Source organism: Meriones unguiculatus, chromosome 18, assembly GCF_030254825.1.
Source record: "Meriones unguiculatus strain TT.TT164.6M chromosome 18, Bangor_MerUng_6.1, whole genome shotgun sequence".
Lineage (NCBI taxonomy): Eukaryota > Metazoa > Chordata > Mammalia > Rodentia > Muridae > Meriones > Meriones unguiculatus.
The window spans coordinates 19,676,341-19,700,330 of record NC_083365.1 but is presented as its reverse complement, the minus strand read 5'-3'; the positions used below and the strand labels follow the sequence as shown (position 1 = coordinate 19,700,330).

The 23,990-nt window shown below is 40.7% G+C and overlaps 1 protein-coding gene across 1 annotated transcript; it reads left to right on the top strand.

The window, feature by feature from the left end:
• Nucleotides 1–4,940: 4,940 nt before the first annotated feature.
• On the top strand, nt 4,941–23,990 carry Trim69 (tripartite motif containing 69). Its single transcript, XM_060372168.1, has 7 exons — nt 4,941–4,976; nt 10,937–11,413; nt 13,364–13,459; nt 16,144–16,377; nt 17,204–17,226; nt 17,308–17,432; nt 20,418–23,990. The coding sequence occupies exons 1-7, from the start codon at nt 4,941–4,943 to the stop codon at nt 20,954–20,956; spliced, it is 1,530 nt and encodes a 509-aa protein (XP_060228151.1). The 3' UTR covers nt 20,957–23,990.

Sequence of the window (23,990 nt, the reverse complement as noted above, 5' to 3'; positions counted from 1 at the left end):
TCAACAGCCCAATTAAATGTTTTAAATAATTTCCTTGTTTTAAAACACCTTAAAACTAAAGTAAAGGAAGTTAGACTTCTAAATTTTACTATTGTCAGAGGAACAAAAAACATTACTTTTTGGGTTTCCACTAAAACTCATCAAGAAATCCCAAACATGGACCCTGATGCTGAGATCGTTTTTTTCCATGTGTTTACTTATGCAGTAAGTAAACAGTGAATTTGTTGTTTGTATTTGGTAGGTTGTGTTTTGAGTTGCAGTCTTTTTATGAAGGCTGCTCTGGAACTCAAGATCCTCCTGCTTCCATCTCCTAAATGTTGGACTTACAGGCCTAGGCCACTACAACCAGCCTGAGGTTGAATTTTGTTGAATGTGGTAATTTGTTTTGACAATCGGGCTCTCACGTCCTGTACTGCAGGACCTTGACGTTTGCTTGAGCTCTTCTTTCTTCTTAGGTACTGAAGAAAACGGATTCACCAATATTTTGTTTACATTTTCTGTGTGAAAAAAACCAAATGCCTTTTCCTACTCTACTCTGATCCCTTTAAAGTCAAAGTCAGGGAAGAAAAAAAAAACACTTCTTAATAGTAAAATAAAATATTGTATGCCAGAGAATACCCTGTTACTCCCATGATTCAGGTAGAAGCTGGAAATAGTGAAGGACATGACACTTTCATCTCTGAGAAGCCTCCAAGTCCTCCTGTGACAAGGCAGACCCAGGAAGCAATGGTTTTGGTTGGTTGGTTTGTTTTTAGGCAGAGTTGGCTCTGCCATAATGCTTGTCTCTAGATGAGTTGTATTTTTATTCCTGGGGTCAGTTTTCTCTTTAAAATATGGTTTTGCACAGCCCTGGCTGGCTGAAAACCTACTGTCAGCTAAGGCTGTCCCTGGACTGCTGCTTCTCTCTTTTTGTCTCCCCAGTGCTAGGATTATAGCTGTGTTACATCATGCCCAGTTTTTACGGTCAATTCTTTTGGGGGGAATCTGAGCCAGGACGAGCACGGTTGTATTTTAGTTGGGGTCACTATTGCTGTAATGAAACACCATGACTAAAGGCAACTTACGGAGGAACGGGTTTATTCTGCTTATATGTCTATGTCACAGATCATCACGGAAGAAAGTCAGGGCACGAACCCAAGCAGGGCAGGAACTTGGCGACAAGGACTGGTGCAGAGGTCCGCAGAGGAATGCTTCTTACTGACTTGCTTCTCACGGTTTGCTCAGCCTGCTTTCTTACAGCACCCTGGACCACCAGTCCATAAGTGGCACCACCCACAACGGGCTGGGCTCTCCTACAACAATCATTGATTAAGGAAATGCCCTATAGGCTTGCTTAAAGCCCAGTCTTATGGAGGCATTTTCTCAACTGAGGTTTCCTCTTTTCAGATGACTCTAGTTCATGTCAAACTGACATTAAATTAGCCATCGCAAGAGTCCTTGCAGCCCAGGGTGCCTGGAATATTGGGCAATCTTTTTGTCCCAGTACCCCAAGTACCGGGGTTACTACAGGAAGGCCACCATGTCATCTTAATGTTGGTTTTCATGAACAGTTGTGAGCTCAGAGGTACAGATTGGGGATTTACTTATGTAATGTAGAGTTTGTACATGAAGTCATGAAATTACTCGTTTATGAAGACCAGAGTATTGAGCTAGAAGAAAGCTGGAGAAGAGACTCAGAATAGAAAGTAGTCATGGCAGAAGTATCCTTGAAGAGCAGCTATTCAGACAAGCTATTGCCAACATATTTGCTAAGCCCCTGCCACAGCAAAGTAAAATGTTAGGCAGAACAATGCAGGGAGAAGCAAAGGACAATGAAGTAGTTAATGTGATGCAGCTGCTTTCCTCATTTGTTTCTCTCTGTAATTGTTTTGTTTTTTGTTGTTGAGTTTTCAAGACAGGGTTCTGTGGTGTAGCCCCAGCTGTCCTGGAACTTGCTCTGTAGACCAGGCTGGCCTCAAACTCACAGAGCTCTGCCTGCCTCTGCCTCCTGAGTGCTGGGGTTATAGGTGTGTACTACCACCGTCAGGCTATAATTGTTTTTTAAAATTGTGTGTGTGTGCATGAAGGACAGAAGAGTTTGATCCCTTAGAACTGGAATTACAGGGATTTTTGAGTTCTGGGATCTGAATTCTGGTTCTCTAATGCAGCCATAAATGCTTTTAACCACTGAGCCATCTTTCCAGCCCTTCTCTCTGTAATTCTTATCTCTATCAATAAACTGACTGTTGCAGGACATTTTATCACACTGTGAAGCCTGAATTGTGTACTGGAAAAACCTGTTTCTAGTTGGTGTGTGGCTCAGGACTAGCACACACCTTTAATCCTAGTACCTGGGTGGCCTATAGTTGGCAGGATAATCCAAGATCTTTCTATAAATGGGATTAAATAAAGTCAACTATAAGGCAAGCGGCAGAGCAAGCAACCAGTTGGCATGGAGTGAATATAGAAAACAAAACAAAACAAAACAAAACATAGAGAGTGAGAGGAACTCCAGAGGACAGATAGACACACAGGAAGTAGAAAGGAGGGACACTCAGTTTGAAGGTTTTAAAGATACTGTGGAGAAGAAGAAGGGGCATCCTTCTGGGGCATTGGCTGAGTAGGAAGATCAGCTGGTTGCTTTCTTTGCCTCTCTGAGCTAGCAGGTTTTCACCCCAGCATCTGGCTCCTGAGACTATTGGTAAAATTGAATGTTTGAGATTTTGCTTAAAAACAACTGACTCTACCTGCATCTCTTAATTTCTTTTGCTTTTGGTTTAAAATGTATCTGCCATATCCTGCCTTTTTCTTCCCTTTGCTCCACCCGCCTTCCTTCCTTCCTTCCTTCCTTCCTTCCTTCCTTCCTTCCTTCCTTCCCTCCTTCCTTCCCTCCTTCCTTCGAGGTATGGTCTCTCCATTATGTAGCTCTGGCTGTCCTGGAATTCACTCTGTGGGCCAAGCTGACCTCAAGCTCACAGATATCTACCTGCCTTGCCTCCCAAGTGCTGGGAGTAAAGGCATGCTCTGCTATGTCTGGGCAGATCCTGTTTCTTTTCTTTTTTTCTTTTTTAATGTTTTTCTCTTTCTTTAGGTTTTATTTATTATGTAAACAGTGTTCTGTCTGCATGTACACCTGCACGCCAGAAGAGAGAGCCAAATTTCATTATAGATGGTTGTGAGCCACCATGTGGTTGCTGGGAATTAAACTCAGGACCTCTGGAAGAGCAACCAATGCTCTTAACCTCTGGAATCCTGTTTCTTTAATGACTTTTTGTGCCATGGATTTCTGTGTTCCACACTGTATCTCACAGTGATCTTCAGCAGTTTGTTTTTTGATTCTTTTGTTTCAGATTTGAATTCATGAGAGGCTTTGGTTTTCACAGTCATCTTTTGCATTAGTAACAATGGGGGTTGCTGGGCAGCTCATGAAATGGTCCAGAAGCCATCTGTGGTCTGGGAAAGAAATTCGAAGTCATATGGCATACATATATCAATTTAGCATGGACTGTGGGGATGGCAGTTATTTTAATTAACACATTTAGACATTGAATAGAAATCTTAGTTTAAAAAGTCAGGTGTACAAAGAGTAACATATAGGATTGTTTATAACATTGACTTTGAGTCTTCCTATGGGATGCAAAGAAACTCAATTTATATTTTTTGGGAAATGGCATCCACACAGATATTATGGCTGACATTTCATTACTTGTTTCTTCAAGATAGTGTACGACTCTGAAATCTACACCCTCCTCCACCACCACCACCCTCTCCTAAACACATATCCGCGTGTACACACCTGTGCATCTCTTTCTCTGAATGTATGGAATTGTTGATAAGACGCTAGTGACAGTCAAGCTTTTGTTTTTGAATGGTAAAATAATAAGAACAATGATTTCCCCTTACTCTTTGTAAAGTCAGAACTGTACAAAAGGAACCAGGCCTACTGGCATAGCCGGCAATCCCAGCACCTGGGAGGGGAAATGCAGGAAGAGTCTGAGTTTGAGGGAATAATTTAAGATCCTGTCTGAGACAATCAAAAACCTCAAGGAGAATGAAGAGCACAGGAAAAACAAAAAGCAAAACCAAACAAACCAGAAAACTAGACAACCTCTTTACAAGGAAGCTAGAGACTTGAAGGAGCTTCGGCCCCAGTTCAGGAAAGACTACAGAACACAGAAAAGCCCTACAAAGCGTGAAGGGTCGGGAGGGCAAACCTTGCATAAGGAGAGTGACACGTCTTCCAAAGGAGGTGCTTCATCCCACTAGTCCACACCCACACAGAGAGAAGACACGAGCTGGCTTCCTCAGATCCACCAGGGGAAAGATTTAAGACGGAGGACGGCAGAGCCCAGCTGGTAGTGAGGTGGATCTGCTGCACAAAACACAAACCGGCCCCCTGCTAGTTGGCAGAGGGAGGAGGGATATGTGTATACACTGTTTCGAAAAGAAAACAACCTCAGTTAAGGACCTACCTCCACTTTCACACGAGTCCTTTATAAATAGCAGACTCAGGAAGAACTCGCCTCACTCAAAAATATTTAAAGAAACAAAGAAATTGGGCTGGAGTGATGGCTCAGAGGATAAAATGCTTGCCATGCAAGCACAGGGTCCTGAGCTGGACCCCAAAAGCCAAGCATGAGGGTGCACACTTGTAGCACCAGCTTTAGAAAGGCAGAGACAAGAGCAGCTCTGGAACTCACTGGCCAGCAGGGCAAGCCTAACTGCTGAGCTCCAGGACAGTGACACACTGCCTCAAAGGAGGTAGACTCCGTTCCTGAGGATGACTCCTAAAGTTGTCTTCCAGCCTCCACCCCCTACTCCAGACACACACACACACACACACACACAAGGTTAATGGCAATTTACCTTATAAAATAAGAAAGGGATAAAGCTGGTCAGAGCAAAGAGAGCAAGCTGTGGCACCAGAAAATATAGACAAGAAGGAAACGGAGAGGACAGCAATGGCCTCCAATGCCCAGGCGTTTCCTGAGGAGAAAGTGAACGCAGAGTGTGGTGGCTCAGACCTGTTAACCCCAGGCAACAGGAGTCGGAGGCAGGGTGCTTGCCACTGACACACAGACACAGCGGAGGACAGGCACTAGGAAAGGGCTGGCATGTGTGATTATGAACAGTGCCACACAGACTGACACGGAAACAGTTCTTTTGTGGCTCTTTATCGAATAATAGCATGTGTTGTACAGAATAGAATACAGCATTCTGCAAAGTAAGGTATTGTTCAGTATAAAATTTCAAGTGCTGGAATCAACTATGTTCCATTAAAAAAAAAAAAACTAAGGTATTACTCATATAACAGCTTAACTTTGAAAATGTACAGCCCAGTAGCATTTAGCACATTTACAATGTAAATAGCCATCTCTTTTTCTAAGATGTTTTTGTCATCCCCAAAGGAAAACTCTTTCCCACTAAGCAGTCACTCCCACTTTTCCTTCTCCCATGTGCCCTATAAAGCACTCATTTTTCTGTCTCTTAGAGATTTACCTGTGTTGACTAGGGTAGCATAGGTATGGGCTTGTTTTTGTTCTGGGATTATTTTGTGGTGCTGGCAATTGAACCCAGTCCCCCTCTCAATTGAACCTAGTCCCTCTCTCCCTCCCTCTCTTTTAAAAGATTTATTATTATTAATTATACAGTAGTCTGCCTGCATGTATGCCTGCATGACAGAAGAGGGCACCAGATCTCATTATAGATGGTTATGAACCACCATGTGATTCCTGGGAATTGAACTCAGGACCACTGGGAGAGCAGCCAGTGCTCTTAACCTCTGAGCCATCTCTCCAGGCCCCTGAACCCAGGCTCTTTTTAATTCTAGGCAAGTACTCTAACCACTGAGCAATACTCCCAGTCCAGCATAATGATACAATGTGTGTATTTTGTATATAAGCATGTATATACATGTGTGTGAGAGCACACATGTGCAGAAGCATGTACAAAGAAGGCCAGTGGAGGAAGTCTCCTGTCTTCTTCCATTGTTCTCTGCCTCATTCACCTGAGATGGGGTCTCCCACTGCTTTCTGGCTAGGCTGGTAGCCAGCAAGGCCCAGAGATAGTCTGTCTCCACCCTTGCTAACACTGAGGTTATAGGAATACACAGTCTCTACCTGCTTTTTTTCTGTTGTTGTTGGAAATCTGAACTCAGGTTGCATACTTATGCAAGCACTCTGACTGAGCCAGTCTTCAGCCCATGTTTTTTTGTTGTTATTGTTGCTTGGTTGTCATTATTCACATATAGTTCTATATGGTTGTCTTAGAACTTGCTACGTAGACCAGGTCTACAACTCACAGAGATCCACCTGCTTCCACTTCCTAGGTACTAGGATCAAAGGCATTTGCTATCCCTAACTTTGTATTTAACTTTTTGAGGAAGTACAAAAATGTTTTTCACAGTGGCTGCATTATTTTACATTCTCATTAGCAGTGTCCTTTACAAAATCTCTGTGGGTGTCTTGCTTCCACTGTCTGTGAGGTGCACAGTGCTCCTGGAGCCAGAGAACACATCAGATTCCTGGAACTGGAGGTTTAGATGGTTGTGAGTAGCCCATGTGAGTGCTGAAAACGGAACCCAAGTCCTCTGGAAGAGCAGCAAGTACTCTTACCCTCTGAATACTCTCTCCAGCCCCCAGCAATGTATTAGTTTAAAACTGTATCAATTCTAGTGTGAAATTATATTTCATCGGGAGACATGAGAATAATAAATTCAATTATCTCATGTGAATTTTCCCAATGACTAAGGGTATTGCTCATTTCCTCATGTATTTGTTGACCACCTGTCTGTCTTCTTTGGACAAATGCCTATTTAAGTTCTCTGCCTATTAGAAAATGGTTGCTAATATTTTTATTTGTGCTGTGAGTTCTTTTATTTTGCATTCTAGACCTTAAAAGGACTAGAATTTCCAAATTATTTCTTCCTTTATGTAATTTGTCTTTTACTTTGTAAAAGGAAAACTAAAAAAGTTTTCACACATACACACATATTTTTTCTTCTGAGACAGGATTTCTTTATGTAGCCGGGGATGTCCTGAAACTCAATCTGTAGACCAAGGCTGGCCTTGAATCGAATTCAGAGATCTGCCTGCCTCTGCCTCCCAAGTGCTGGGACTAAAGGTGTATAACACCACCACCTGGCACCATTTTTTATGTTTAATATATTTAAGTTTTATGTGTAGGAGTATTGGCCTTACATATGTATGTGGATCATATGCATACCTGATGCCCATATAGGTCAGACGAGGGCATTAGATCCCCTGTGAGGGTGCTGGGAAATAAACCTAGGTCCTCTGTGGAGTAGCAAGTGCTCCCAACCACTGAGCTATTTCTCCAGAACCTGTTTAATTTTATGACAGGGCCTTACTATGTACATTGGACTGGCTGGTCTACACAGTGACCAGTTACATTCCAGGCAGCTACAGATACACAGTGAAACTGTCTCAAAAACAAACAAAGAAACAAACAAACAGTCCCTGTCTTAAGTGCTTGAATTACAATCCACTTGTTTTACACATGCTAATTTGAGACAGATGCCATTATTCTCCTAATCAGGGAAGGGGCTCAGAATCTAACTCTGGAAGTCTGGCTTCAGAATCTGCACTCCTTGTGTTATTTGCATATTCATTTATTTTCAGTTCTTAGACAAGGCCTCATGCAGGCAAGAATCTGTGTTCCTTGTTTCATCTATTTTCAACTGCTAGGGTCTTATGTAGCCATTTGGCGTGGAGCTCATGTATGGCCAATGGTGACTACCATCCCTCTTGTATCTCCTGAAAGCTATGACTACAGGCATGGGCCACATTCAAATAGCACCCGTGCTTCTGCCATCAGCTCCTAACTCATTGTTATTATTATTGGTTTTTAGAGACTGGATTTTTCTGTGTAGGTCTGGCTGTCCTGGAACTTACTCTGAAGACCAGGCTGTCCTCAAGCTCTGAGATACATCTGCCTCCCAAGTGCTGGGACTGAGGCATGTGATACCACCATCTAGCATCTCTTAATTATGACAATGGTTTCTATTAAGAGTTAACATTCCAGGGCTGAACAGGTAGTGGCAGGCTTGAGGGAGCTTACTGCTCCTGCAGAAGACCCAGGTTCAGTTCCCACCCATATAAATGGCTCACAACTGCCTGTAACTCCATTTCCAGGGGATCTCATGCCCTGTTGGTGTTCTGTATACATATGGTATATATAAATACATAAGGACAAAACATACATACAAATTAAATAAGTCTTACCAAAAATTTTTCAAAACTTAAAGAGTGAAAATTTCTTATTATGCTAGGTGTTTTTCCTCCCCCCCTCCTCCCCAAGACAGGGTTTCTGAGTAGCCTTGGCTGCCCTGGAACTAACTATGTACACCAGGCTGGCCTTGAACGCTGAGATCTGCCTGCCTCTGCCTCTTCAGTGCTGGGATGAAAAGAGTGCACCATCACCAAATTACCTACTACTTGTAACCCCCGATAGCCACTGTTCAGATGGAAACACTAGAGCAAGTTACAGCTGACTGACCGACTGAGAGATGCCATCTAGCTTGCAGGAAAGCCTAAAAGGCCTTTAGGCTGCTCCTGCAAAGACCAGGCCTTGCAACATTTGGGGTAAAAGCCTTGTTCATTTATTCATGAGACCCAGACAAGGCAGTACTTGAAGGGCTATTCTGCATCACAGAGGATGCGGAAGCTGAAGCCGAGCCTCAGGGCTGAGGGTCAGACCACCTAGGCCTGGCCCTCAACAGTAGCCCACAGGGGTGTGCCACCCACTGTCGGGCCACCAGCCGCCTTCCTTCCTAGTCTGTTTTCCTATTTACCTAGCCTCAAGATCAGGAGAATGCTAAATTCATATAAAGGGTCAAGAAGCACCACCCTGTTTTCTGGGTGAATTTGAGAAGGATTGATACTAATCTGTTAACTGTTCAATAGAATTAATCAGTGAAGTCATCTGGTCCTGAGCTTTAGTTTGTTGAGTTTTTAATTTATTATTTAAAAAAATTATTATTGATTAATTTACTTACTTGTTACAGGGACGTTCAGGTTTTCTATTTCTTCTTGAGCCAGTTCTAGGGGTTCATGTGTTTCTAGGACCATTCCTATTTTATCTAGGTCTCATAATTTGTTGTCATACAATTGTTCATAGTAGTCTCATAAGATTTTTACTTATTTATCGTAGTGATTTGACTCTTCTGTTTTTATAATTTAGAGATCGCCACCCACTGAATGCATTACTTTTATTTTAGGCCCAGACTAAGCCAAGGGCAATGCTCCTGCCTTAAGAGCCTAAATGTGAGACGATGGATACGCACCCTCTGTGTTTGTCAGAGCTAACAAGCTGCACTTTTCGGTTTTGTTGATTCTACTGTTCTCTACTCACTTATCTCCACTCTATGTTTTCTTCCTTCTGCTAAATTTGGATTTAGTTTTTGTTTGTGATTTCCCCCAACTTGTTCATTAAGGGAAATTTAGGCTATTTATTGTGAATTTATGTATTTATTTACTGACTTAACTCTTAACTGTGCTGAAGGATCAAACCCAGGGTCTGAGGCATGCTGAGATATGCTTTACCACTGACTTATGTTCTAAGCCACCCAAGATCCCAGGCAGGATCCTTTGATGATGTCCAGGTTGGACTCAAATTTCCAGGCTCAAGAAATCCTTTTGTCTCAGATTCCCAGGTAGCTGGAAATATAGGCACATGTCAGGTGCTTCATGTTTTCAAGTTTTGTTGTTGTTGCTGTTGCTTTTAAGGATTGAGCCAAGGGCCTTTATGTGCTTGGCAAACATTCTTCTACTGAGTGCCACCACATTTTAGTTTTCAATGTCAGTGTTTACAATTACACATTTCCCAGATAGTACTGCTTTTATCATATTCCATAAGTTTTGGTATCTTTTTATTCATTTATGTCAAAATATTCTCTAATTTTACTTCTTCTTTGTCCCATTGGGTGATTAAGAATATGCTGCTTAATTTCCATATAATCATGAATCTTCCATTTTGCTTGTTACTGCTTGCTAGCTCAATTCTGTAGTATCTGAGAAGACACTTTGTCTTAGTCACTGCTTTATTGCTGTGAAGGGATGCCATAGCACAGCAGCTGTCACAAAGGAACGTTCAGAGGGTTAGTCCATTGATGTCATGGCAGAAAGCATGGCAGCACACAGGCAGACATGGTGCTGAGAGTTCTACATCCAGATCTGCAGGCAGCTGCAAGAGAGGCAGAGACACTGGACCTAGCTTGGGCCTTTGAAACCTCAAAGCGCCCCTCCTCTCAGTGACACACTTTCTCCAACAAGGCCGCACTCCTAATCCCTGTGAAGTAGCACTGCTCCCTAATGGTAAAATATGTAAGCCAATGGGGGCCATTCTTATCAAACCACCACACATTTCATATGACTTTAATCCTTTCAAATGCATTGAAAGGATATGGTCTGTCTTAGAGAATGTTTCACGTACATTTGAGAACAGTGTGTATTCTGATGTCAATGGGATCATAAGTATGTTCCCAGGATGCCCTAGACACTGAATTTTTAGGTATGTGCAATACACAGAATATAAAAATAACTAATGAAACAGAGACTAGAAGTAAAAATTTCAATGCCTAATTGGAGAAGATTGGTAAAGAGATGAATGTACAGCAAAATGTGTATCTTTGATTGTTTTCTTTTCCTGCTTTGGGCCTGTATTAAAATTTGAAATAGTGCCACAAACTTTGATGCTAGAGAACATGAAATTTACTATATTGTTTTATTTTTTTAAATTTATTTTTATTTTATTTATTTAATTATATTAAATTATACTTATATGGATTTGTCCCAATGAGTGTAGTTTCTATGAAGGCCAGAAGTGGTTATGGTGCTTTAGCTGAATCAATTCTCAGCATTGTTAGGGATGGAGTCTATATACTTGTGTATGGAAATGTACAATGAGAGAACCTTAATTAAGCTCTTCTTTCCCAAAGGTATCCTCCAGGCCCCCCTCTAACTTCGATCCAGGCAGCTATGTTGAAGTGACTGATCCAACCACCCACTTACCCTCAAAAGTATTGATACAAGACATTACTGTGGAGCTACACTGCCCCCTGTGTAAAGATTGGTTCCGCGATCCACTGATGCTGAACTGTGGTCACAACTTCTGCCAAAGCTGTATCCAAAACTACTGGAAAATGCATGCAAAGGAAACGTTCTGTCCTGAGTGTAAGATGCTGTGCCAGTATAGCAGCTGCACATTCAACCTTGTGCTGGAGAAGCTGGTGGAGAAGATCAAGAAGTTGCCCCTGCTCAAGGGCCATCCGCAGTGCCCAGAGCACGGAGAGAACCTGAAACTGTTCAGTAAGCCAGATGGGAAACTCATCTGCTTTCAATGCAAGGATGCACGGCTGTCTATGGGGCAGTCTAAGGATTTCCTGCAAATCTCTGACGCTGTCCGTTTCTTCACGGTGTGTGGGCCCTGGGCCTTGAGCATTCCCTTAGGAAAACTTTTTTAGAGGGCTTCTTCTTTCTTCTGACCTCATCCCTTTATTCAAATAATGAGAAAGCTCAGAGTCCTCAGAAATACAACATACTTTGGAAAGTTCTCTCTCTAGAGATGCTATGTACAGGAAAGGAGCTATAAAGGAGCTATGGCTGACCCCTTCAGTTACACTGGGTAAAACATGAACAGATAAGATAGTGTTCCTGTTACAAAAGCTTCAAACTTTAATGAAGTTTCAATTGAGTACAACAGGAATAGTATACAATAATGTATTACTGAGAGCTAAATTTTGTCTCATTTGTAATTCCTTAGTGTTTAGGATTTCTGAGATGGTCTTGGGATGTACAATGTACAATGTGCGACTAGAACTGGAAATCATTTTAATTTGGATGGGCAAAAGGAAAAATAGAAATATTCCAATGGGAACAGCATATGTAAAGGTGTCCAGGGTGAAATTGTAGATTTGCAATAGCCTCCTCCATGGGGTTGGGGATTTAGCTCAGTGGTAGAGCATTTGCCTAGCAAGCCACAAGGCCTTGGGTTCTGTCGTCAGCTCTGGAAAAAAAAAAGAAAAAAAAAGAAAAAATAGCAATAGCCTTCTCCCATCTTGCAGGGGATTGAATCCAAGGTGTAGTGCATGTAAAACAAGAATTATGCTCCTGAGCGACACCCTCAGCCCTAGCCACAATTCTCAATGGACAGGAATTATGACATGGTGGAAAGAAAAGATGTTTTGTACCAAGAGCTTCAGTGAACACAGCTTTATTAGAGAAAAAGTGAGAGAGAACTCCAGAGTAGGAGGGACTCTGTCTTAGTTTGGGTTTTATTGCTGTGAAGAGACACCATTGCCAAGGCAGCTCTTATAAAGGAAAAAATTTAATTGGGACTGGCTTACAGTCTCAGAGGCTTAGTCCATTATCATCATGGTGGAAAGCATGGCAGCGTCCAGGCAGACATGGTGCTAGAGGTGCTGGAGTTCTACATCTTGATCCCCAGGTAGCAAGGAAAGACTGTCTCACTGGGCTTGGTTGAGCATATATGAGACCCTAAAAGCCTGCCTCCACAGTGACACTCTTCTTCCAACAAGGCCACACCTACTCCAGCAAGGCCATATCTACCAATAGTGCCACTCCCTATGGGCCAAGCACTCAAACACAGGAGTCTATGGGAACCATACCTATTTAGACCACCACAGACTCCAAAGAAGGAATACCTCAGAGCTTATTTATTTCCTGGCATTCTGTGTCTTGTATGCGTCCTTCCCACTTCCCTTTCTTATGTGTGTGTGTGTGTGTGTGTATGCATGAATATAACAGGACAATTTAAAGGAGTTGGTTCTTTCCTTCCATAACATTGGTTCTAGAGACTGAACTCAGGTTGACAAGCTCAGCTGAGTCTTCTTATCCATCCAGCAATTAGTTAACTTTCAATTTGATAAATCCTTATGTTAAAATTTCTCTGTTCAGACAAATACTGGTGTGGCTTCTATACCCTGGCAGAATGTCCTCTGGAGCTAGGCCTACCTCCTTGTGCTACTGTCACAGCGCTTGTGCTGTTCCGCAGATGTGTCTCTGTGCTATAGGCATGGGTGTGCATGCATGGGGAGGCCACAGGACTTCAGATTGCTCCTCAAGCACTTGTCCCCCTTGTCTTGTTGAGACAGGGCTGCTCATAAAGACCTGGGAGTGCAGATTAGTCTAGGCTGGCAGTCTGGCCAGTTACGCGCCAAGGGTCTACCTGTCTCCCTCTCCTCAGCACTGAGCTTAAGCGTGAGCCCCCATGCCCAGCCTTCTACATAAGCGCTGGGGATCAAACTCAGGTCCTCACATGGTGTGGCTCTTCTCAGCCTCCAGGGACACGTTTTATGTTAGTATTTCCCAGATTGCTGTGGGTTAATTCTATTTGGTATTTCTAGGAGGAGCTTGCCATCTATCATAACCAACTTCAGGCAACCGTGAAGGAGCTTCAGTCTCTCAGAACGATGCAGAAAGATGCTATTGCTGCTTACAAGGTGAGGGGCAGGGTAAAGGGCTTGTGAAGCAGAGCTGGACTATACTGTAACTCCACCTCTATTAATACACTAAACAGCACCTGGGCTTTAGAAGTACTGCTGGGCAGGAAGAAATTATGGTAGAAATGGTAGAAATGGTTCCCAATAGTTGATCAACTGAACAGATTAGCATTTGCCCTAACATGCTGAGCCTTCTAATAGTTCAGTCACTAGGTGAACATTGTGGGATTGACATCTGCTTATTCTGCCCCTTTATCTCTGGCAAAATAGACTTCACCAGTGAAACCTACCAAAGATGGCTATATCCAAAGAAACACTTTTATTTCTGATTTATCTTTCTTCACTGCTTCCAAAGTACATAGAGCTGATTTTACACATGTCTCTCCATTTTAGGCTTTGCAGGAGCACCAAACAAGTCTAACAGTAAAGATTTGGCAAATCAGTCTCTAGGGTAGGAGCTAAATCAGCAGTTATGTTTCTTCATTAATTACTCTATGTAGTAGAGCAATCTTTGACATTTGGCATCTAGAAAATATGTAGCCTCAGGGAAAGACAGACGAGATGTTTCCAGAGAATTTTATTATTATTTCCTAGTTCAGCTACTATAATCAATATTCATTCATGCAACAAATATTTATTGTATGTGTCAAGACATTAGATTCATTCCCATACTAGAATCTGAGTGTGGGAGATAGGTATTAAAAATGACACCATTACAATAATGTAACAAAGTTATTAGTACTATATGATATGAAATACAGCAACAGAACCTGACTTAGGTGGAGGAATATTTTCTGAAGAAGTCACTTGCACTGGAGATAAACTGAGTTAGAAGAATACTTGCCTAGCATGCATGAGGCCCTGAGTTTTATCCCCAGAATCACATAAACTGGGCATGGTGGCGCAAACTTATAATTCCAGCACTTGGGTAAATGGAAGAATTTCAAGGTCATCTTTGGCTACATACTGAATTCTAGGCTAGCCTGGGATATATGAGACCTACTCTCAAAAAAAATTTTTTTTTGAGGACCGTAGGATGAGTAACTTAATCAAATGAACTGTGTGAGGGGAATATGAAACAAAGGTCCTGGAGAAGAATGTTGTAGGGAGAGGAAAAATACATAGGAAAGTCCAGAAACAGGATGTAATGCATGCTAAGCAAGTTAATACTGAAGAGACAGAAATGGTGCAATCACGCAGGTCCTTATATGGAAGACATTAAGAATTTTGAATTTGATCCTGTGAGATGAGAAATAAGGATTTGTATGTAGACACAGTTTCATCCCATTTTGAAAATGTGTACAAGGCCATATGGTTAGAAAACGGTTGCAGCTCAGTAGGCCAAGAGCAATGGCACTTGACTGAAGAGTCAGAGTGTATACAGGGATAAACATGAACATACGGCATAGGAAGAAATTGTATAGATGTGGTGATTGATTAAATATGAGGAGTGAATAGTAGTATCAGATAAGCATTTGGGTTTAGGGATCTAGAGCTCAAACGCTGGAGAAAAGCTGTCAGCATTAGATGGTAGTTAAAGCTGCAGGAGGAGGGCTATTGCCTAGAAAGTATAGAATGAGCGTAGGACAGAATACCAACTAATTTTAATATTTAAAACTTGGTTAGTGGAAGTAGAACCAGTTAGACTGGAAAAATCAAGAGAAAGGTGAGAGGGAAACGGGAAATACATGGGTTAGAAGAATGATGGAATTAAGGTTATTTTAAGAGTGTGATAATGATTGTCCATAGAGTCTTAGCTAGGAAACCAGGCCATGAAAAAGAAGTTTATGAATAGAAACAGAGGGAGTCAATGATTAGGAACTTGTTTTGCTCATTTCTTGAAACAGGGTCTGTCTCTCCATGTAGTTCTGTCTGCTCTGGAACTTACTGTATAAACCAGGCTAGCTTCAAACTCAGATCTGCCTGTTTCTGTCACTATCCCCACCCCCACTGCCAAGTGCTGGGGTTAAAGCCATACACCACCATGCCCAGGTTGAATAAAAAATTTCATTGAGATTCAACAGTGCTACAGTAGGAATCAAGTAAACTTGGAACAAAAAGTCATTTTGGAGATTTGCATTTTATGGGAATGATAAAATTCTATGTGTGGTTGGGAGTGAATACAGAAACCTGTAAGTCATTAGAAATGAGGAAAATGAGGATATAAAGAGCTTACCAGGGAAGAAGCTATGGACACGGACACACACACGCACATGCTGCAAGTGCAGCAATTATCAGTTTTAGTGCTTTATAAATTGTTCATATCCTGTTTCTTTTATGTTGTACTGGCAGGAATAGTTTTGATTTTAAGAGGACAGTTCTCTCAGGTTCCTTATGGCTCTAGTCTAACAGCATCATTTTGTAGATACTGATTTGCCAGTCTAGGAAAGTATTATTAGCATTCATTTAAAAATGTTTGATTGGCTCTACAATATTATTTAATTGATTGGTTATTATCCAAGCACTGAGAAAAAAAAAAAAAAAACAAAACCTTTCATCCTACATCATAAAACTAGTTGGGAAAGAAGAAATACGCCTCCCATAGGGCTCTGTTTAGTAAGCTGAATGTTGACGCTAAACAGATATTTGTATGAAATTTTCCAAGGTATGTTGGGTGGTGTGAGCCCCTATCCCCAAGTGCTAGTCTCAGTAGTAATCGTGGTGATGATTATGGAGGTTTCCAGGACAACAAGCTACAACTGCAACAATACCTTTCCTTGGAGTTTCTAAAGCTGCATCAGTTCCTGCACAACAAAGAAAAGGACATTCTAAATGACCTCCGGGATGAGGGAAAACTCTTGAATGAGGAGATGGAGGTGAATTTGAACCAGATTCAGGAGCAGTGTCTCCTTGCCAAAGACATGCTGGTGAACATTCAGATACGGATGGAACAGCAGAACTCATTTGACTTCCTCAAAGTGAGATTCTACACCAATTTGATTATGGGTATACTTGGAAGGGAAGAGAGTCTGAGGATGGGGGAGGAAAAGAAAGCAAATTCTAACCAAACTCAACCCAACCCAACTCAACCCAACCTAACCTAATTTAACCCAACCCAACCCAACCAACTGGATGCTTTAATAGTCCTCTGGGAGAAAAGTAGGCCTCTTTTACTTTATGGAAAACTTTACTTTCTTCTTCTCAGGGAACATGATAATACAATTTCACTAGTAATGCTACATGAATCAATATTTCTATATTTTTCTAAAAAGAATACTGAAACTTTATTTTTCAAAAGTATGTATCTTACAGCCTTTGTTGAGTTTGGGGCTTGCAGAAATTATAAACTGCACTATCCAAAAAGCTTTTTTTGTCAAACTTTGGTACCTGAAGTTGCACTTCTAAAGCAACACTGGTGTTCAGTTCAGTATTCAAAAGTTTAATTTCCCTTGGCCTTGGAATCACTTCCGATCTTTTCTTATTGGAGTATTTGAAAGCACTCACCTTAAAAAAGGAGTTGACTGTAACTATGGATTTACTGGCTCTTGTCCTGTTTCCTATGAGAGTCAGAATTACAGAAAATCAATAGGTTAGCAAATCAGTGGTCAGTTTATCATGGCTTAGATTGGGGTGCTGATTAGCAAAGCAGATGGAGGATAAAAAGTGTTGGCAATGGACTGAGGGCCCTCTGCACAGGAAGCTAGAATTAATGATCAAATCTGGATGGTTGTCAGAATAACCAGAGAGATTTCTAGAGATGATGAACAGGCATCTGACTTCTCTGTTTCTCCTTTTCTCTTTTAGGACATCACGAAGCTCCTAGAAAAGTAAGTGCTTCTCTATGGTACCCAATCACCTTCCTTACACCCTGGAGGATGTCTACAAAAACTTTTTGTTTCCCCTTACAGCACAGAGAAAGGAATGAAGGCATTCTCACCCAGACAAGTTATCGCCAAAAAGCTGAACACAGGTGTCTTCAAAGGTCCCACCCAGTATATGATCTGGAGGGAAATGCAGTCCGTTCTCAGTCCAGGTATAGTAGGAAGGAGCTACTGATTCTTATGGCCCCTAATCTATATTTCATCTGTGTGGCCTTCTCAGTGGCCTGAGTTAGTTCTTTAGCTTGTCAAAGGATAGAGAGAGATGTACTTGGGTGGAGTTTAGTCAAAAAGGTTTTTCTTTTTCTTCTGCTGCTATGACTTAAGAATATGTGTCTTTGAACTAATGCATAAAAATCTGATGTTAGAATTACTCCTCAGCCTATAATTTTGTTTAATCTATAATGTGTGGGAATAGTCACTATTTTATCCTGTTTTGCTACGACAGCTATATAAATTCTTGCAAAGATCAAAGAACTGAGCAGGACAAAATAACACAAGTGGTATTTTAAGAAGAAATAATATTCTAGATAAGACATATATAAAAATAAGAATTTAGATAGCCTTAACAGAATTCATATAGATATTACTATTTGTTAGTAACCTAGTTAAAATTATAAATATATCCCTGTTACATTTTCCAGGTGACTCACACTGAAAGAAAGCAGCTTCACTGAAGTATAATTAACAAAGCAGAATCTGCCAAGTTTACCTGAATATACCCAGTGTATAGGTTGATATATTTTGACAAATATGTAACTATCTCCGTGATCAAGATAGCTAGAGAGGGACTAAAGAGACAGCTTAGTGGATAAAGTGCTTGCCGAGCAAACACAAGGATCTGAGTTTGAATCTCTAGTGCGTATGTAAAAAGCCAGGCATGTTGGCAAATACCTGTAACCCAGCACTGGAGATGGGGTTGGAGAAAAGCAGATCTTAGGAGACTCACCAGCCAGCCAGTCTAGTTAAAAGAGTGAGTTCCAGATTCAGAAAATAAGATGGGGGATGACTGGAAGACACCCAAACTACTAGACCTATGATCTCCACATTCACATGTACAGGCATACTTGCACACACACATGCGCGCACACATGCTCCTCAAAGTTGCCACAGGTCTTTTTGCAATTAGTTCTTTCTGTATAGCTCCAGCCCTCAATGCTGAACAGAACAAAATCTGCTTTATTTCACTTTTGTTATAACTATTTAAGTATAGTAACATTTCATCACTGTTCTAATATATACATCTCTAATGTCCAATCCCATTTAGCACCTCTCCACATGCTTCTCTGCTATTCCTATGTCTTGTTGGTGAGACATAGTCAATCTTTTGACCACATTTAGTCAAGAGTTCTATGTGGCCAAGGACGGACCCACCTCCCAAGTATTAGGATTATAGGTATGCACCTAATTTAAACCATTAAACAGCAACAATAACGACAAAGCCAGGATCTCATTATATTGCTCAGGCTGGCCTTGAACATAGGATCTTTCTGTTTCAACCTACTGGGTGCCAGAATTATAGGTGTGTACTATTGCTCCAAGTAAAATTTAATTGACACATGGTATTTGTATATAATTATAGGATGCACTATGATATCTAATGCATATACGCAACATATAATAATTTATTCATATCTCCTCAAACATTTATCACTTCTGTGGTTGGAAACTTTTGAGCTCTTTTAGTTTTTTAAAAACTATAATAAAGCCTGGGGACGTAGCTCAGTAATAGAGCTAGCCTAACACGTACATGGCCCTGGGTTCAGTCTCTAGTATTGCCAACAAAACCAAACCAAACCAAACCACTGAAATATATACGTACATATATATATGGATATATACATACTAAATTATTGTAGGTTATTACTTTGTTGTGCTCTATAACTCTGAAATTAACATCTATCTCATTGCACTTTGGTATCTGTTATCCAATATCATTCTACCCCATCCCTCCCTATACTACCCAGCCTCCAGTGATCACTAGTCTATTTCCATAAGGCAAAATTTCTTAGCTTCTACATATTTAGAAAATTGTTTTCTATCACAGAATTCTATTATTGTAGAATACAATATAAATTAATTACTTACAAATGTGACATTAAAGATTGTTTATAAAGTACAAGTCTGATTTTATTTCTTTTTTTTTTAATATGTAATTTATTTAACTTTATTTTATGTGCATTGGTGTGAGGGTGTCAGATCACCTGGAACTGGTGGTACAGACAGTTGTGAGCTGCCATGTGGGTGCTGGGAGTTGAACCTGGGTCCTTTGGAAGAACTGACAGTGCTCTTAACCACTGAGCCATCTCTCCAGCCCTGATTTTATTTCTTAACCTGTTTATTTATTTAGTTTTTCGAGACAGGGATTCTCTGTGTAAGCCCTGGCTGTCCTGGAACTCACTCTGTAGACCAAGTTGGCCTTGAACTCAGAGGTCAACCAGCCTCTGCCTCTGGAGTGCTGGGATTAAACACGTGCACCATCATCACCTGGCAAGCCTGGTTTTATAATTACCAGATTCAACTGACATAAAGTTACTTTGTTACATTTCCACACAAGTTTCTAAATATGTGCTTTGGATGTCTGTGTTATCTTGGTGAGCACATAACTTGTGGACTACATTCTGAAGAGCAGTGGCATATACCACTGTAGAGCGCCAATGTCTGGCTGCATGTTAAACCAAATATAATCTCTACCAGGTAGCTTACCTGGCTCTAACAGATAGCCTCTCACACATGAGCAGCAACTGCATTTAACCCACTTCTCCCCTTCTCTGTTTACACAAAGTAAACATCTCATATGTTTACATCCCAGTAGAGACACTCTTCTTAGTAAGATTTCCTAGGACAACCTCTCCTAGCTTTTACCCCTTTGGCATCAGTAAAGGTTCACATTATTGTACTGCTTCCCTCAACAGAATATAAATTACTTCATAGCAAGGTCTGATTTTGTCCTAAATATTAAAATGTCTAGAAATAGCCACGTGGATACCAAACAATAGAAAGTGTATGAGAAACTCCCTGACTAAGGGTTTATGCATATTAGGGACCAATGTCCTAGTAGCTTTGTTTGAATTATTTCTTACTATGGGGAATTGCATTCATCTCTTCTCCTCTTCCCTGCTATCTCATTTTCTTGCCAGGTTTAACTCAACTAACTCTGGATCCTAAAACAGCTCATCCAAATCTGGTGCTATCCAAAAGCCGGACCAGTGTATATCATGGTGATGTTAAGCAGGTAATGCCTGATGATCCAGAGAGGTTTGATTCAAGCGTGGCGGTACTGGGCTCAAAAGGCTTCACCTCTGGAAAGTGGTACTGGGAAGTAGAAGTAGCAAAGAAGACCAAATGGACAGTTGGAGTCGCCAGAGAATCCATCATTCGAAAAGGGAGCTGCCCTCTGACCCCAGAGCAAGGATTCTGGCTTTTAAGACTAAGGAACCAAAATGACCTAAAGGCTCTGGATCTGCCTTCCTGTAGTCTGAAAATGGCTGTTCTCAACCGGGTGGGTGTGTACCTAGATTATGAGGGAGGGCAGGTGTCCTTCTATAATGCTGCAACCATGGACCATCTGTACACCTTCAGTAGTCTTTTCACGGAGAAACTTTTCCCTTACTTCTGCCCCTGCCTTAATGATGGTGGGGAGAATAAAGAACCATTGCACATCGTACAGCCACAGTAATTAGTCATACTATTGTATAAATTCAGAGCGTTATTAAAGTATTGAAATAGTTTACCAATTTCACTGCATTCTCTTTCCAATTTATGGGGAACTCAAAGTAACAAAAGCAGGATTCGGAAGCTGACATGTCAGTTTCATATATGGATTTTGTTTCGCTGAGCCTTTCAAGATAACATTCTACTTCTCTGGGATCTTCTAAGACACAGGAGCTACCCTGAGTGTGGTCCTCATGTCTTGTTTCTGAAGCAAGGAGCATAATGATCCTAAGAAGGATGGATTTTCACATCGGCACTCTTCTTCCTGTTTAATCATTCCCCCCACGCCCCCCAGACTCATATTTAATTATAAAATTCTATCTCATCTCTTTTCCAAAACATGTTGCTATAAATTTGAAAATTTGCTTCAGAGACTTAAAGCAGAAAATGACCTGAATTAGTTATAATCTTGTCTTCTGGCAGTCTCTCAACCACTTTTCAGCCTAGCAAATCTTTGGTTCCTTTTCATCCTCTCAGTTATTTTTTCCTGCCTTTTTAGTGAGAGCTATCTGTTTCTCTTACATTAAGATATAGCCATATTTTCACCTGATTTTGAATCTGTCCTTTTTCATAAGCCTTGTCTACATTTTAATTAACAGTATTTTTCATCCTACTCTCTTCACTACGTTCACTCTCTAGCTTGTTCCTTCTTTCTAGGTCTAGAGTTCTCAAAATCCCCAGTACTCTTGATAAAATGGCCCTAGTTCCTCTCCTTGGGATTCCCTTTCTAAAACTGCTTTTATATACAACATGTATACATTTATAATAGATGACTTTGGTAACTAGTGTGATGTGATTAAAAGGCTGCATTTAAAACTTAATATTTTTAAACAAAATATCTTATTTTTTCACTTAATGTATATGCATGTGTGTCTGAGTATATGCCACATGGATGCAGGTGCCTGTGGAGTTATAAGTGGTTGTGAACTGCCTGATGTGGCTGCTGGAACCAAACTTGGGTCCTCTGACAGAGCAGTAAATGCTCTTAACCACTGAGCCATTTGTCCAGCTCCTTCGTATGTTGTCTAACAACTTCACTTCAACCAGAATGTTTCGAGGATGCATTTTGAGCCTGGAACTTTGCTAGATGTTGTCCCCTATCAACTAACATATTCTTCTTAATTATTTTTAAAAATACTAAAAATACACAATAATGAAAGCAGGTGATAGATATGTAGAGGTTTTCTGAGAATGCTAATAAAAAATACTAAGCTTTAGAACCCAACAGTAATGAAACACTGGCGGCTCCTGTGTGCTTCTTTCAGTCTTCAAGTATTTGGTACCCTATGCTTTGTATGGAAACATAGATACAGGGCTGGAGAGATGGCTCAGCAGTTAAGAGCACTTACTGCTCTTGCAGAGGACCCCACAGGGCTGCTTACAACCACCTGGACTTTCAGTTTCAGGGGATCTGATGCTTTCTTCTGACTTCGTCAGGTTCCTGAACACGTGTGATACGCATACTCAGGCATACGCACATACCAACAAAGAATACATAAATATTATTTTTTATAGAAGAATTATTTTAAAAATATAAACTGTAGCTGGTTTTCCTATACATGTATATTTTACTTTTTATTAAATATTCATGTATTCCTAAAATATGTATCTTCATTTTACCACTTCTTTTGAACTTGAAAATAAATGGTATCATGTTGTTTGTCTTCCTGAGCTTTTTGAAAATTCAAAATTATGATGTACTAGTATTCCTTCCCTTCTCCATGGTTTAATGTTTCACAGCTACAATTACCTATAGTCATCTGTAGTCTGAAAACATCAATGGGAAATTCCAGACGTAAATGACACATTAATTTAAAATTGTGTTTCTGAGCATTGGAGGTGTAACTCAGTGGTAGAGCATTTGCTTATCATATATGAGGTTTTGGGTTCAATCCCCAGCACTAAATAAACAAGTAAATAAATAAAATCTGTAGTTCTGAGTCGTGCGATAATATCTTATGCCCATCTGCTTCTTCCACTTGAGATAGAGTAGCATATCCTCAGTGTATGCATTGACGTGAATTCTGTGTCTTGGTAGTTGAGAGAAAACACATTAACTTTTGTTCAGTATATTCTTATAACTGTTCTATTTTATTATTAGCTGTCAATCTCTTACCTCATATATAAATTAAATTGTCGTAGCGATCTATGTATAGTGGTGGAAAGCAGTATAGTATATAGTATATGCAGGGTCAAGAACTGCATATATATAGGGTCAAGGCTGCTAGCATCCCCTTGGGATGCTGAAAAGCATCCCCTGTGCATAAGGAGAACTATTGTATTTCGTCATGTAAAAAAATCCACTAGCAATTGAAGGTCACTAGCGGATAAAGGCAGCCTGACGACCTGATTTGATCCCTAGGACTCACATGGAAGGACAGAACTGACTCCCTTAGGTTGTCCTCTGACCTCCACATGCAAGCCATGTCACCCTTCAAATTAAGAAGTAGATGTAAAGGAGAGGTAGTAATTTAAATACCCAGTGTACAGTGACTGTTTCCACGTTTCCTTTCTGTTATTGTTGCTCTAAGCAATTAAGCTGCCATAAACAGTCATGTGTGGCATATGTGCCATAAACAGTCTTATGTGGACCGCTGTATGTGTACACGGGGGTAAGGGCTTCCTTAAGAGTGTACGTGATGAATGCTGGGGGACATCAGACACATAGCTTTAAGTAACGCTGACCTATTGATCAAAGCGGGAGAAGGAATTCCTGTGACGGTCTTTGCCAAACACTTTTTATTAGCAAGGGACATACTGTTATATCGTTGTGGTTTTAATTTCCCTAACTACCATGTGATTAGGCATCTTTTCTGTGTTTATTGGCCATTTGTGAGTCTTTTACAGAAAAGTCTATTCAGATGTCTGCTGAAGTTCCTAATTAGGTCATTTCTCTCTTACTGTTTCATAGGGCTACTTAAATATATATCCTGGGTACTAATCCTTTGTTGATTATTTACGCTGCAGGTACCTTCCCCGTTTTGTGACTTTGTGTATAT